Source organism: Eucalyptus grandis, chromosome 3 (genome assembly GCF_016545825.1).
Source record: "Eucalyptus grandis isolate ANBG69807.140 chromosome 3, ASM1654582v1, whole genome shotgun sequence".
In the NCBI taxonomy this organism is placed as follows: domain Eukaryota; kingdom Viridiplantae; phylum Streptophyta; class Magnoliopsida; order Myrtales; family Myrtaceae; genus Eucalyptus; species Eucalyptus grandis.
Window position 1 is genome coordinate 54,074,740 of NC_052614.1, and position 15,917 is coordinate 54,090,656.

The 15,917-nt window shown below is 41.1% G+C and overlaps 1 protein-coding gene and 1 non-coding gene across 2 annotated transcripts; both read left to right on the forward strand.

The window, feature by feature from the left end:
* Window positions 1-662: 662 nt before the first annotated feature.
* Window positions 663-5,451, forward strand: LOC104437778. The gene is made up of 5 exons (XR_005549930.1): window positions 663-875; window positions 2,080-3,060; window positions 3,145-3,272; window positions 3,786-4,133; window positions 4,254-5,451. It is a non-coding gene; the product is annotated as a probable glycosyltransferase At5g03795 (transcript).
* A 1,013-nt stretch (window positions 5,452-6,464) lies between these two features.
* Window positions 6,465-9,419, forward strand: LOC104437779. Its single transcript, XM_010050805.3, has 4 exons — window positions 6,465-6,788; window positions 7,023-7,154; window positions 7,256-7,326; window positions 8,960-9,419. Exons 1-4 carry the CDS (start codon window positions 6,654-6,656, stop codon window positions 9,189-9,191), a joined length of 570 nt encoding a protein of 189 aa, XP_010049107.2. The 5' UTR covers window positions 6,465-6,653; the 3' UTR covers window positions 9,192-9,419.
* The last annotated feature ends 6,498 nt before the right edge of the window (window positions 9,420-15,917 follow it).

Below are 15,917 nucleotides of genomic sequence, written 5' to 3' on the forward strand. Positions count from 1 at the left end.
ACAATTTTATTCTTTTTTGAAATTTCGAAAATGTCCTAATCATAGAAAGTTGTTGGTAAGGCCAGATCTAGCGATTAGTGAATCATGAACTCAGATGAGATTGGAATGTGCTAAATGTGGCTGATCGGTGAAGGTTTGATTTTTTTTTTCCAAATAGCAAAAGCCATTTACAAGTATAGTTTTATTCAAACAATATTTTAATCAAAGTTGCTTTCCCCAAAAGCTTTACCAAATGCAATCACATTTCTCTACCTTTCGTATACTAATGCAAATTTAGATTTGAAGATAGAAAACACATAATTGGCTAATTAACAACTGTAAAGTAAAATTGAACAAATGATTAAAGGTGCAAAGTTAAACCCCAAAAAAAAAAAAAACTTTTCTTTAAAAGACGTACTGTCTCTTTGTTTCCCTATTTTTGGGCCAAGTTCTCCTCTCTCTCTTTTTCCGCTCTACTTTTTGACCACTAGTATGGCACGCTCCCCGCTCGGACAAGACGTCGCGGCACGCGCCGCGACGCGCGTGGCCAAATAAAACCGCAGGACTCCTCCCCCCTCGCGGTGTGTAATGAAACCGAAAATCATTGGTGGCATCCGCCGTAAATACCCCGCCGAACCAAGCCCCATTTCCGGACGTCGGCCACCTCAGTCAGTCAGACAGACGCAGCATCTCTCTCTCTCTCATTTTAATACTGCTCGCCGCTTTCGTCACGACAGCGGAGAAAATCTTCTCGGAATCCCGAAATCACTCGACGGGGAAGACGCTGACGATGCCTTGCTTGCTCGACCGGCTCCCGGGAATCTCGCCGCCGCTCCTCCGCGACTGCCGGCGTTGACCCTTTTTTGCTCCGGCGGCGGCGGCGGAATCGAGCGCCGGTGAGTGGTCGCGTCCCGATCGCCGTTTCTTTTCTGTGCTGACTGGTTTTTCCGCCGCCGGCGGGCTCTCGTTCGCCCGCGTCTCTTCGCGTGATCCGTTGGGGTTGGTGCGGGGGAGCGTGAGGGATTTTCTGGTCGGAAGCTGAGTCCCGGTTCTTCAGCTTCGTTGACGGCGGGTGATCCCCGTGTCGGTTGGTGTCGTTCGGTGCTTGCTGCGGGGCGGCGAGTTGAGTCGCGTTTCGGACGGGCGAGTTGAGTCGCGTTAGCTTTAGGGAATGCGAAGGGGTCGTGAATGGAGTCGTGGGTTTTGGCAGGGAGTTGGACGTGGTCAAATGGGAGTTCGAAATTTGACCTCGTTTAGCGCGGACAGATCTCCCTCGTCGGTAGCAGAAAAGCTCGACGGGAGGAGATTGCGAATCATCATTTCCGGTTCGAATTTCATCTAGTGGCTTGCATGAGGCCTGAGCTTTTGTTTCATATTCCTATTCAATCTCAAAGTTTCTTCAAGACGGAATAATCAGAGTGCGTCGCCAGCGCTCACGATATGAAACCGTAGGCTGTTCTCGAACTGGAAAGCGTAGTTCACGAGTCCCTTTTCTGTTTTTGAAAAAATGTAGATGGGTAGGGGTGTTATGAACTGAGAAGACCCCACCATATCGTTGCCCGTTGAGACCATGTCCTCATTATGCATGTGTTAGCAATCATGAGATTGGCGCGAAACGTGGGTGAAGAATCTATTGACTGAGTTCTCCCGATGAGCATGCTATTTTACTTTGTTCGTTTTGTGTAGATGCATGGCAAGTTGGCTGTGCCGACTAATGATGTGATAGAGAGGACCCTTTTGCATTCTTGTGAACTGTCTTAGTGGTTGGTTGAGCATGCAGGTGCAGCTGCAAAATTTTTATGCTTTCCTTATTGAAATTGCTTGAACTGCTTCAATTTTTTGATTAAGTCAGTTCTTTTCGCTCTGGTATTTCAATAGAAGGACCAGGGAAACAGAGTTGCTGCAGAGCAAATATTGGTGATGTTTTATGTATCATTAACTCTGTGGAGCTGGAGTTGCTCTGTTCTCCTGCATGTGGAACTCTAGTTAGCAATTTCAGTGACATGTACTTATAGGTTCTGTAGAACTACCGGCAATGTTGTATGTTTTTTGGTTCAGTTTCTTGGGAATGCTGATTTTTGCAGTTGGAAAAATGTGCAGGTTGAGGGCATGCACGGTTTTGTATCAAGCTTAGAGGCTACAAACTAATGAGTTGTTTCCCAATGGATTATAAATTTCATTCAATGTGTCAGTTGGAAACAAGAAAGTTGCTATGGCTTCTGGGAGCATCATTTGCTATTGTTCTATTTCTTCAGTCTGTCGAACTTCCACATGGGAATGTCCTGGCATCTCTATTTTCTGCAAGCAAGGTTCCGTTAGAAGGGGATATTGTCAATGTGGAAGAATCACCAATTATATCGGATATATCAGGTAACAAGACACTTTCAAATAACTCGACACAACTACTGCCTCTAGCATTCATGAAAGAGTGGATGACAATGGCTTTAAAGAGAGAGGCTCAATTTTGGATGATGGCACTGTACCAAAGAGTAATACAGTTTCCAATGAATCTTATGGTGTAAATAACTATACAACTGATGATGAAAAGTCATCAATGGAGAATCTAGTGGAGGTAAATGGAACTACCGCGCCTCCAGGTGCCAATAAATCAATTGGTGGACATGCATCAGAGGAAGCTATGGTGCCTGAGAGTAATGGAAGCTTTCTCTAAATAGTTCAGCTATGTACAGCGACTCATCAGCTGCCAACAAGAAGAACAATGTCGGAATACCTGAACATGGTGACAACTCAGTCAGTTACAAACCTCCCTCACCTGCAATTCCACCTGTAGATTCATCTCCAAACTCAACCTCATCAATAAAAGAAGACCCAAATTTGATGATTTCCATTCCATCACCTGTTTTTGATACTTCCTCAAACGAAATATACTCACCTCCAGTTCATAAGCCAGAAGACAAGTCTAACCAAATGCAGGGCGATGTCTCCTCATTAAATCACAGTTCTCCTACCACCACCACCCATGATAGGCATGAAACACCTCAGGCACAAAAATCAGCAGTAATTACAATAGCAGAGATGAATGATTTGTTGCTTCAGAGCCGTGTTGCGTACCGGTCAATGGTGAGGGCTGGAGTATTTATTTATTTGACTGTGGTATCATGAACTCCTTTTTCAGAAATTCACATGTTTGCACTGTGGTTGCAGAAGCCACGGTGGTCTTCTGTAGTTGATCAAGAATTGTTAAAAGCAAAATTGCAAATTGAGAATGCTCCCATCATGAGTGACCTGAGCCTTTACGCCCCTCTTTATCGAAATGTTTCCATGTTCAAAAGGTAATACTAGGATCAATAACCACTTATATGCATTAGATCCTATTTCTTTTCTTTCTTGTTTTGGTTTTTTTCCTTTATACGTGAGAGCCTGCTTCATTAATTTCTCTTTTCTTTTACCAGCACTGTTTCTATTAAAAACGTTCTAGTTATTATATATAATAAAATGCACATTGGGGATCAAGCTGAGTGAATTTAATATAGCATATTATTTTATAATCTTATAGCTTTATCTTCATGAGTAGGCATAAAAGTTGTATACATGAGTTGGAAGTGCTCCTTATGAGGTTTGAGAACCTCTTGAGTTAAATCAGTGGCTCAGCTAGTCAGCTTAATTCCAGTGTGGGTAGCATGTTTACTGTTCATACGGTAAATTGCTCTGGATAAGAAGAGACAGTAGGTTCACAACCTATTCTATGTCCATAAAAGAAATGCAAGTCGGTTCACACACCTAGATGATGTCTGGAAAGAGGATGTCTCACTACTCTGCTCTAAAATCATAACTGAAAATTGCAGGAGCTATGAATTAATGGAAGAGATGCTCAAAGTATACATTTACAAAGAAGGACAAAAACCAATTTTACATCAACCAGTGCTCAAGGGAATATATGCTTCTGAAGGATGGTTTATGAAGCTACTGGAAGCAAACAAGAAATTCGTCACTAAGAATGCTAGAAACGCCCACCTGTTTTACTTGCCATTCAGTTCTCGGATGCTTGAGGAAACCTTGTATGTCCCAATTCCCACAGTAGTAAGAACCTTATACAATTTTTGAGAAATTATTTGGCTGTTATCAAGGGAAAGCACCCATTCTGGAATAGAACTGGAGGAGCAGACCATTTCCTCGTAGCTTGCCACGACTGGGTATGCTTTAAGTTTTACTCAGCACATTCATATGTATGCAAATCACATTAGTTTGTTTACTGTAACTCTATGCTGTTTTTATTGCCACTATCTTCTGAGTTACTTCAAAACCTTCCTCAGGCCCCATCTGAAACAAGGAGAATTATGGCCAGTTGCATAAGGGCGCTCTGCAATGCTGATGTTAAAGAAGGCTTCGTTTTCGGTAAGGATGTCTCACTACCAGAAACCTATGTGCGGTCAGCTCAGAAACCTCTCAGAAATGTTGGAGGCAAACCACCATCTCAGAGGTCAATCCTAGCTTTCTTTGCTGGGAACATGCATGGATATGTTAGGCCGATTCTATTACAGCATTGGGGCAACAAAGATCCAGACATGAGGATATTCGGTCCCATGCCCCACACCAAGGGTAATATGAACTACATTCAGCACATGAGAAGCAGCAAATACTGCATATGTGCGAAAGGTTACGAAGTAAACAGTCCTCGAGTTGTGGAAGCCATCTTCTATGAGTGCGTGCCCGTGATCATATCCGACAATTTTGTGCCCCCATTTTTTGAGACTCTGAACTGGGAATCCTTTGCCGTTTTTGTACTGGAGAAGGACATCCCGAACTTGAAGGACATACTCCTCTCCATCCCAGAGAAAAGATTCCGGCAGATGCAGATGCGGGTCAAGAAGGTACAGCAGCATTTCCTTTGGCACAGGAAGCCGGTTAAGTACGACATCTTTCACATGATACTCCACTCGATTTGGTTCAACAGGGTATTTCAAATTAACCCCAGGTAGATATGGTAAACAGGAAGATGTAGATAAGTGGTTCAGGTAGTGGCTTTTCGCGAGAAATGTATACTGTACAGACACCCGTCCTCTATTTCCTTCTCCATTGTTTACCAGTTATTCAGTTATCAGCTGCATTTGTGCACGAGTATACTTGCACATCTGAGAACCATTCATGTGCAGCAAGGGTTGCTGCTGCCAGTGGGAGTATCCACAAATAAAGATCATTCATTTTCATGCCCGGTCGATGTAAACACCGAAGGGTTCTCTTGTCGATACATGCCCGTGTGCGTATCGGACCTAGTTTAATGATGAATGAACTGCACATCGGCGAAAGCCGAAACAGAACCATACGAGGAAATGTGCAGAAGGAGCATTCTGGTCATGTGTTATGTTGCAAGAGCAAAAGAAGCGGTGTGGTTTTAGTACCAAGCCGGTGATCTGTTCCTTAGAGAAAAGCATGGGAGGAAAGCAAATGGAGGATGAATGCTTTATTCTGTGCTTTGATTTTTGGGTCAAATCTTTATTCTGTGCTTTTCAACCTGTCTATTTTTGCTTTACTCCCATTCCCATGCGAAAAAGAAATGTTCCACGCCTCCTTTGTGCCGAACCCACTAGCAAAGATTCCTGACCGATGTTGCATCTTTTAAATAATCCGTAAAGATGCAAATTGCACTTTTGAGGTAGGTTTGTAATGCTACACCTCCTTAGAAAATCCTCCACAAAACATTTAAATTTCATGAAATTTCATAAAGAAACCGTTATTACTTTCATAGAAGTTTAATGCAAGGCGAAAAAAAAAATAAAAGTTCAGGCATGTCTGGTTCATGAAATTGTGTAGTTTCTTGATTTTCAGACAATTTCGAGAAAGTATTAGGTTAAACTTTGAAAAGCGTCCCTGAAATTGAAAGAAGGAAAATCGTTCTCCAAATCATAATAATAGATACTTTTTTTTGGGTCGGCATGGTAATAGATACTAAAAATATTGTATATATATTTTTCTCTCTTGGAGCTCTTCCCTAATTAAATTAATGGGTTTGCAAAATCACTGGAAGAGTCTCTCTTCCTTAAAATTTTTCGGTGGAATATGAGTAAATTTGCACCAGCCACACATATTAAGAAAATCGAAAGTTATTCACATGTTTCTTGTTTTTGATGATAATAATAAATTTTATTCACATGTTTCTTGTTTTTGATGATAATAATAAAAAAATTTTATCATCTCAAAATATAACTTTCATTTGTAATTAACGATATTTCTCAGAAGAAAATTACCCTTTCGCGGATAGGAATCCTCAGGAACCCATCAGATTCCTTCCCGGCGTGTGCATCGGCGACGTCCACCTCCGGCCGGAAATCCAATCCCGGCCGCCGCATCCCACGGACGAGATTAGCCGCAGCCAGGGGCAAGGCTTCCTCCGGCCGCCCGATCGTGAGAGACGGGGACCAGCCGCCGCCCCCGCCGCCCACGTGGCGGATGGCGAGGGGCATTCCAGTCATTTCCGGCCGCGCCCAGTACACCAACTGAGTTAAAAGGGGTAGTTAGAAATGGCAAAAAAAAAAAAAAAAAACGGACTTTTAACTTCCGTATGCAGCTTCGATCTTCTTCCTCTTCTTCTTCTCCGCCGGACGCCGTGCTCTCGAATTCCGATCTCGATTCGACGGATTCCGATCGCACGAGCCGCCGGTGAAGAAGGGAGGGTCCGATCGGAGGGGGATCGATTCGCGGCCGATCGCCCGGCGATGGACAGCAGGAGACCGGGAGTGATGAAGGTGAGGCTCGACGGCTCGGCTCTCGGCAGGAAGATGGAGAGCTCGTCGAGCCGCGATTCCGTCGCCCCGAAGCACAGACCCGCGTCGGCCGTGGTGAAAACCGAGGTACGTGCGCGAGAAACGAAATCGGGAGTCGGCGCCGCGTGGGATCGCGGTTCGAGCTGGATTCGCAGCTGAAACGCGTTTTTGGTTTGTGCGCCGATTGATCGGTCGAGCTGAGCTCGTTTTGATGGGATTGGAGAGATTTCTAGGGGATGAAATTGAAGTGAAATCGAGTCTATCTGGTTACTCGAAATGCGAGCGAATTTGAGAATGATGGGGCTTGGTCGATGTTTGTAGGTGAAGTCGAAGGCGATGCCGAGCTCGTCGAAGACCGTGGCGAGAACGACGACGACGACGACGACGGCTACTAAAGTGAGGGAGAAGAAAGTGTTCAATTTGCCTGGCCAGAAACACGATCCTCCTGAAGAGGTTTCTCATCTATTGCCGAGCGATTCTTGTTGCATAAAAATCATCTGGTGTTGGAATGAAATTTCATTTCTTGTTGTTTTTGCTTTGTTCCCTATTTTCAGAGAGAGCCCTTGAGGATATTTTACGAGTCGTTATCCAAGCAAATCCCAACTAGCGAAATGGCAGAGTTCTGGTGAGTATTGTCGACCTTCTTTAGTTGCAACTGTCATATGTTTCGGGAATTTGAATAGAATGGTTGTGGCTGGTGTTTTTCTTATCGGTGCTTTGGGTGCTAACTGCTGGAGTTCAATTGTAAATTGCTATATTAGATATGAGCAAACACATTGATAATTGCCATTCAATGTTTTATGTTCTGGATACAACTTCCTCATCAAAGAGTAAATTATTCTTCGGTAAACTTACTTCTAATTACTCAAGAAAGAAGACTTTTAACTTGATGACCAGTCAAGACAACAAAAGCCATCTGTATCTAGAAGTAGATGAACCACTTTTACCTGAGAACCTCCTTTTTTAGATAGGATTCTGATTTTTCCAATGAGGATTAGTATCAGGCATGTTCCATCACCTTATGATCCTTGTTTGGTGGTTGAGATGGTCATTTTTTCTAGTTATTTCTAATTATCAACCGTGATTTGAATTAATTTGGATTTATTTTGTGTTAGAATTTGTGTTGTGTAATTACCCACTTGTTGCCACTAGTAATTTAATTGAAATGTAGGCTATATTTGGTGACTTCTGGTAAAGAGTTTATGGTCTTACGCTTATAATAGCCAGCTGGAGGTGACTTTGAAAGAGGTGAACAAGGAAGAATCGTGTTTCTTTTTTGTTTCATTGCCAGAGATAATGCTTATCAGCAATCAGTGCACATGTAGTTCCAAAAGGTTCCATTTACAAACTAGGTGGAGTTTGTCAAAGAAGAGTTCGTGGAGTTTGTTTTGAGTGGCTAAACAGGGAACTGGAGCAGTGGCTAGGGATAGATGACATGCAGGAAAACTTCAATGGATAACTTTCCATCTTCTCTTCAAACACCCCTCCCCCCTTTCAATTGAGAAAGTAAGAGGGAGGTGTGATATTTCATATAATTGTTATGACTGGTTGTACTTATGTGGTGAATAGAATTCCTGCACCAGTCAATTTTCCCTGAACTTGAAGGACCCAGAGAACTCATAGTTCTTTACCTGAACTGGAATGTGTACCCATAATCCAAGTATTGAGTCTGATAAAGTCGGGTTACTTTGCATATAACTTTTGAAGATTTTTTTAGAGGGACGAATGTACTGCATAGAAAATTTTTTTGTTGTCTTAACAGAGCTGAATTTTGACTGCTCAAATTGAGGACATGATGCATTCTATCCTGGCTTAGATGCTCAATTATCTTGAGAAAATTTACTGAGTTGGTGGCCATGAGGATTAATTTGGGGACAGCTAGGTGAGAATGTTGAGATAATCGACAGAACTAAGATGCGAGGGAATGAATGTTCTTATAGAATCTTGACGGAGAAGAAACTCAGGAGAAAGGATTCTCTTTTTTTCTTGCTATACCAGAATTTTAATAGCATTGTATCGATCTGAACTAGCTTGGAACTGGCAAACTATTAGCAATCACTGAGCAACGAGGCATTCTATTAAGAAACAAACTTCGATTTTGCTGCAGCACTATAATTAACGCTATTGTCATATTGCAGAAGGTCATTATTTCTTATCCTTAGTTAATTAATGATGCTATGTACTACTAGTCTTGTTAAGCATGTTTGATTTTTAATTTGACGATAACTCAAAAGGTTTCTCATACTTATAATGAACAGGATGATGGAACATGGCTTGTTGTCCCCTGAAAGAGCAAAAAGAGCATATGAGAAGAAACAGAAGAAGCAAAAGCAAATGCGCACAGGAACCCCTGTTAAGTCATCATATACACCTAGCAAACCCGAGAGTTCACAGAAACAGCAAGCCTCAAAAAATGGCGACTTAAGGGCCAACAAAAGAATCATCCAGGACAGCAATGACAATCTAAGTCATAAGAGAAGGAAAGTGTAGGAGATACCATAAAATGATTATTTAGACATTGCTTCATTTACTTTTAAGAACATTGCACTGCAAGGCAAGGGTAGTGAAGCAATCAATGTTGCGAGAAAAAATACATTCTTTGTCAACTTATGAGGACAATAAACAATAAAATGAAAACTTGGATACGACCAGGAATTTCCTGTGATTGGATGCTATAACTGTTGACAGGGAAATTATAACTCTCAGGCAAATTTGTGATTCGTCTGCAGGTAAAATTTTTATCTTTAGAATTCCGGAGCTCAAATAAGCAAAAACCTTGAAAGCTTTAACAGAACACAAACACAGACGCCAAGTGCACTGTGGCATCACGCATCATGCCCACATCTTTTTAACTGAGGATTACCATACATTGTGCTTTCTGCTTCCCTTGAGGTATGTCTAATCTTTATTCATAAGCTGCCGAAGTTTATAGAGAGAATATTGCACCGTGGCATGATGCATCATGCCCACATCTTTTTAACTGAGGATTACCATACACTGTGGTTTCTGCTTCCCTTGAGGTATGTCTAATCTTTATTCATAAGCTGCTGAAGTATATAGAGCGAATATTCAAGTCTCATAGAATCTTCAATGTCGGTGTGAAACCAATGCCTTGCAATATGCTGTCGATGCCATCTTCTATATTCCTTTTCTTCTACTTTTCCTGTTTAGAAGAGTTAGCAGATGCATCACCTGATGTATGAGGTAGATTGGTGGGTAATGATATTTTTGTGGCGATACCCTGACTAATAAGCAAAACCAAGGTAAGGGAGGGAACATGAAGAATTGATGTGCATGGAAAATCCAATCATAGCAGGGGAAAATTTGACAGAAGAGAGGGATTTGTTATCTATCAGATGTACAAACATTTGGTGACTCTCCATGCGTTAGGGTGCTGTGACAAATTAAGCCGAAGAGCCCGTTATCGTGGCATCAACAGTGATGGGCTTGTCAAGACATGGACTTGTTATTGTGGCCTCAAGAACTTGAATGTGTGCTCTCCCATAATTATATGTGCGCCGGTCGCCAAGCGTCGCACCCAGTGGGGATTAGGTGGATCCTCGAACGATGCTAACCCCATCATGGTTAGTGGGACAGAGGGAAAAAAAAGCCTGCATCCTACAAGACTGTAGACCCTCCTTATCAAGCGCATCCTGTCCCTGTTTATACCACTGCTTACATATGGTGTATTTGTTGCCTTATTAGAGACCACGCACATCCCTATCATGACTTATAAAGTCGCACAGAACCATCCCCACACTACCTAAGATCTTGTTTCGGAAAGTCTATACGTAAGGCAATATCAAATGACAAAGCTGGAGGGCCGATCGGAGTTGGTCCTCCACAGCGCTCTTCAGGAACTCGGGCTAGGGAACACTGAGCCTTAAGGGTTCTTAGGAAGACAGCAATGCACACAAATCTCATCCCATAATATTAATCTTTTTTTCTTCATGATTAAATCATCTTTTGCCTCTCTCTCCCTCCTGAAATTTTTATGGTATCATTTAGAACACGTCTTTGCACGACAAGGCACCTCATGCATGTGATGCATCAGACAAAGATAAAGCTGTAAATGTTGCTCCTGACCAAACTCTAGGGTAAGATCACTGAGTCATATCTTGTTTCTTCAAGTGCTGCTAGACCATCAGAGAGTGATGCAGTAAGGGAGTATATTACCCCTTGGTGAGAAACAGAGAATCGGATTTGTAATCTTCTCAAATGGATGAGCCATTTAATGATAGGTCCCAGCAGAATATTATTTTCTGACGATGTGACTGCAAAATTCAGCCTATATGTGCCTTAATAATTCAGAAGAAGAAGTGGCAACCACATTCAAAGGGAGGAATTAATCTTCTATCGAGAAACATCCTTGTGTAGCTCTTGCAGGAAAAGGAAAAAGACATGAGCTTCTGAACCCAACATTATTATCTATAATCTCAGATGTTCCGTCACATCCTTATGCACATGCTCACTTTCACGCACATATACATGGTCCAGAATCACAGAAGAATTTGACTAAATACGATCGTTAGCTATAGCACATTGACTGACATTGACAAGATAGATGAGATTTCAGTAATTGCCCAAGAGGAGAGAACTAATTTGCGGAAAATTTCACGGGTGCAAGTCTGTTCATTCCAATTACTATGTCTTATCATGCCATGTTTACTTGAATGTTACACACCCCCTTCAAGAGCAGGAAAATAATATAGTGAAAACAACAAGAGCAGGGTCCGCCACGTGAAATTACATGTGAATAGGCAGAAGAAAAAAACTAAACATGCTCATTAAATGAGGGCACGGTAGCAAAAAAGAGGCTATACCTTCTTTGGACCCACCTCATGTTTATATGCACCAGATTAATGTGAAGATTTACTCGAGCTCTCTCATCTTGTTTTCCCTCCATTGTATGGGCAACCCATGTGACAGACACAAGCGGTGAATCCGCATGATTCAGTGGAACCATCTCTCAACACCTCCATGTCCATCTTAAATTCAAGATAGCTCAATGAAACATGTCTACATCAGATGGTTGTGACTACTCAAGTTGCGTATGTCTGTTACCAATTCCTTTTTCATTTTCCATTTTTCTTTTTTTCATGTGGGTTTGTTTACACTGGTCTAGGGATGGGCCTTCCAAGCTTGACAGTGCATTGAATGTTCAGGAGAAGACATATGCAGAGTACATAATGAGGGATGGAATTCAAGAAAGCTCAATGATACATGTTCACATCAGATGGTTGTGACTGCTCAAACTGTGGATGTGTGCTAGCAATTTTCGTTCCCCACTTTTCCTTTTTCATGTGGGTTTGGTCAAATCTAATCAAGGGGTGGAGTATATCGAAGCTTGACCGTGCATTGAATATCCAGGACATATGATGTGCAGAAAACACACAATGGGGATGGTCAACCTAATTTATTGCACTTTGGGGACCAGTTTCGGCGTTTGCTGAGCCTATCATAATGACCTTAGTTGATCTCTCGTAACCAAATTTACCTGTTGAAGACTGTCAAGGATGGGACAATGCTAGGTTGGTTGGATCATGTGAACTTAAGTGATGAAAGCCCAATTAATTACTTCTTCCGGACAAACCAGCTTTTAATGCAAAAAGAAGGCGAAAAAAGTTATACATTTTGTTCTGCTTATAACACAATGTCATTTGAGATCCAAAAGAGGTTGGCCGACTGATTTTCTCTTCGGAAAACATGCTAGAGAAGCACGTTTTAATAGATCTCAGATGAATTCGGATGATTTGGATTACAATGGACGCTCCTGCAAATGCAAGTCCATTGGAAAACATCTTATCCAAACTTGAATAAGGGACCTTTTGAAGACTTTCGTGTAACTGCCAATCATGTTTGGAAAAGGGGAAAGTTCGAAAGGATGGCCATGGACGGAACATGAACTTTTATAGCGTGAACTTCTTTCAAAATGACACATGTTCATCAACAACTTGCATTATTCTCACTGAAAACTTAATTTTCATCGATCACGTCTTAGCAAAATTATCTTTTACTTTCCTTTCGAACTTTTGCAAATCGAAGTAAGACATGACTAAGTTCTAAATGATCTTCACTTGGCTTTTGCGTGTTCTGAAAATACCTTAAGTATTGCTTGATGGGTAAAAGCCAAATTTCAAATGCCATAGCAGAAGAAAAGGAAATTAAAAACTCTGAAATAGACCCCATGATTCGGAATGAATTCACTATCTACATCATCTCAGGTCTCGAAGAAAATTCTATTATATTATAGAGCTCCCTTGACACTACTCTGCTTTCCAATGGGTAAGTGATTATTACCAAGCAGCCATCTTTGGACGAAATGCCCTTATTATTAATCGACAAAAACAGACACCATGCAGTCAATCCTGATGAATTCATCCCTCCTGACTCCGTCACGTGTCTGTAGCTGAATCTTTTATTCCTGATCATCATCATCATCATCATAAACTTGTACCTTCTAAGAAAAAATACAAAATATCACTCATCAGAGAGTTTAAAACAGAAGAAGCTGATTCTACAGCTCGCTCCTGCCCGAAAACAGAGAGAACAGTAGTAAATTTGTACTTTCTCTTATGGACACGATCCGTCCTCGATTGGGCGCAGTGCCTTTGCATGTTACCATGGATAACTGGTGACTCGTCTCCGGGGAGAGATTCTACACCTGGCAAAGACAAAATTTTCACAGTGTCCTTTCAGTCACAGTCAAAGAGAGCCAGCTGTCCCTGTGAAACTTGTTTGCTCGAGAGGTGCTCCTTTTCCCGTCTGCGTGCAGTGCATGGACACGTATTCGACTGCCCCGATAATGTTCAGGCAGGCTCATCTTTTACCGTACCGTTTCCCTTTTCTGATTGAAATGACTGTGATGCTTTACTGCTTTAGTTTTCTTCCACAAAAATTTAGCTTTAGAAAGCAACTCGTTTTACCGAAAGAAAATCTTGGATCTTCTTGGGTTCCCCCATCGATTGAGAATGAGAAAGAAAGTAATGGTTATGTGGTTGCAGGAGCCTTGTCTTCTATATTCCATATGCATAGGATTCTTTTCTACTTCGACCTCACATTTACATGTCACAGAGAATAACTTTAAGGATATGAAGCCTTACCCCAAATTTTCAGAAAAAAATTGTATGTTCTCGAAGTAATTACCAAACAATAACCACCCTCGGTTTCTTTACCAAAAATAATAAAAATAATAATAATAACCACCCTCGGCCTTCTTTAATCTCTATAAATCCCCAGCCACCTGCTCAGAATAACTGTTATGGAACTTTGAGAATCACAAAGTGAAAAATATAAAAATTTAAAAGATCTCAATTATGCAAGCGTTTGTTCTCAAAGTGCGATTTTCCTCAAAGATTTAACGGACCTTCTAAGCAGTGTAGATCCCTCTATTTAGGTAAAGCCGGAACAACATGAGAAGTGAAAGTAGCAGAGAGCAAGCGCGAAAACTATTTCATTTGTAAAGATTTTTGGGTGCATAAATTCGTGTTTGTCGAAGAATGCACAAAGTTGGTTAGTATACAGGCAATGACTAGTTTAACTAAGAGCACATATCAGAAGGGCCAGTGAAGTAGCTGAGCAAGGGCTTGCCCGTTCGGCTAGTAGAAACTAGAAAGTCAGTAATGGTCGAATGTCACGTGTGTGGATAGCTGATTTTATTGTAAATTAGACCTTTTGAAATACACTTTATATGACCATCTTGACATGTTTCAAAAGGCTAATTAAAGAAGAGAAGGAACGAGGCATGTTTCACTGTGAAGTGCAATGCAACGAGTCTGATGTCTTTTGGACTAGGAGTGTGCAATAGGAATTGGCCGAATCAAGAATCGCTTGGATCGGATCGGACCGGCTGGTTCTAGACGGTTCCCGAAGAGAGCGGTTTGGTTCACAGTTCCTATTCTTGGAATCGGTGGCCAATCGGTTTGATTTTTGGTTCCAAGGTGGGAACTAGACCAACCGGATTGACGGAACCGGACCGATTAATATGAAAATTAAAAAAAAAAATGAGAAAAACCCTCTTGCCCACCTTATCAGACTGGTCCTCTCCATTGATCTGAGAGGAAAGCAAAAATGGAAAGAGGGGAAAACAAAAACTAAAAAGGGCTCTGGTATGCACACTTGCATATGCCCCTTACCAATTGTACTTATGAAGTTTCTTCTAAGTAAAATCTTCTTCAATAATGATCATCTTTGGATAAATATTTGTTGTAAAAGAAAAAGGTTCTTATGAGATCGACTAGATTGGACCGAACTGGCCAATCAATCTGGTTCTTGGTCCCAGAATTGTGGAATTAGTCCTCCCAGTCCAGTTCTCAGTTCCACCTTGGAATCGGACTAGACCGAGAACCGATCAGTCCTATTTTGGACTATTAGACCTAGAAAAAAAAACAAAACATAACTTCTAGAAGGAATGATGAAGTTTATAGCTTCCAATGCACAAAGGATTGTTGTTGTAAGTTAGAGTTCTCAATAATCTCATTGCCCTTCCATAGTTTTGGTTGTTAAGAGCAGGTTTGCGCTAGTAAGCCATGCCCACGCCTAGTCATTCACGAGTGCTATAGATTTTCAATGATGGATTTCATAGGAGTGGCTCTACTCCATATTCATGTAAGCGATTTCATCAAGTGTACATTTTAGATAAATATACCACTCATTAGAGATATGGAACTTGTTAAAGCTTAATTCACCTCACTTAAGAGGAAACTCAATCTCCTCTTTGGAGCAACAGAATCAATAAAATAACTTGTTATTATTCATATAAACTTACTTCATGAGATGTCCAATCAAATAGATTTGGCTATATCCTTGTTAGTATCTCAAATTGGCATAAGTCACATTCCCATTGATGCTTCAATTATTTGCTTCCTTCCCAAAGGTTTAGTAAGAGGATTGGCTAAATCCGCAGACTTCACATAACTAATCGATATAATTCCTTGTTTCCATAGCTACATCATGTTATTATATTTCAAATGAATTTATTTTTTTCCTGCCATTTTAAGTTTTCAGCTTCGCAATGATTGATGTTGCTTTTTTAAAAAAAAATAAAAATAAAAATCACAATGCATAGACTTTGAGGACTCGGGGTTTCATGCCCAATGGGATCTCTTAGAAGAAATTTCTCAACCTCACTACTACCGAACTCAAGAGTTTTAAATTCTGCGTTAAAAGGGGAAAAATACCAAAAAAAGTCCTAAATCTATTGTATTTGTACCAATT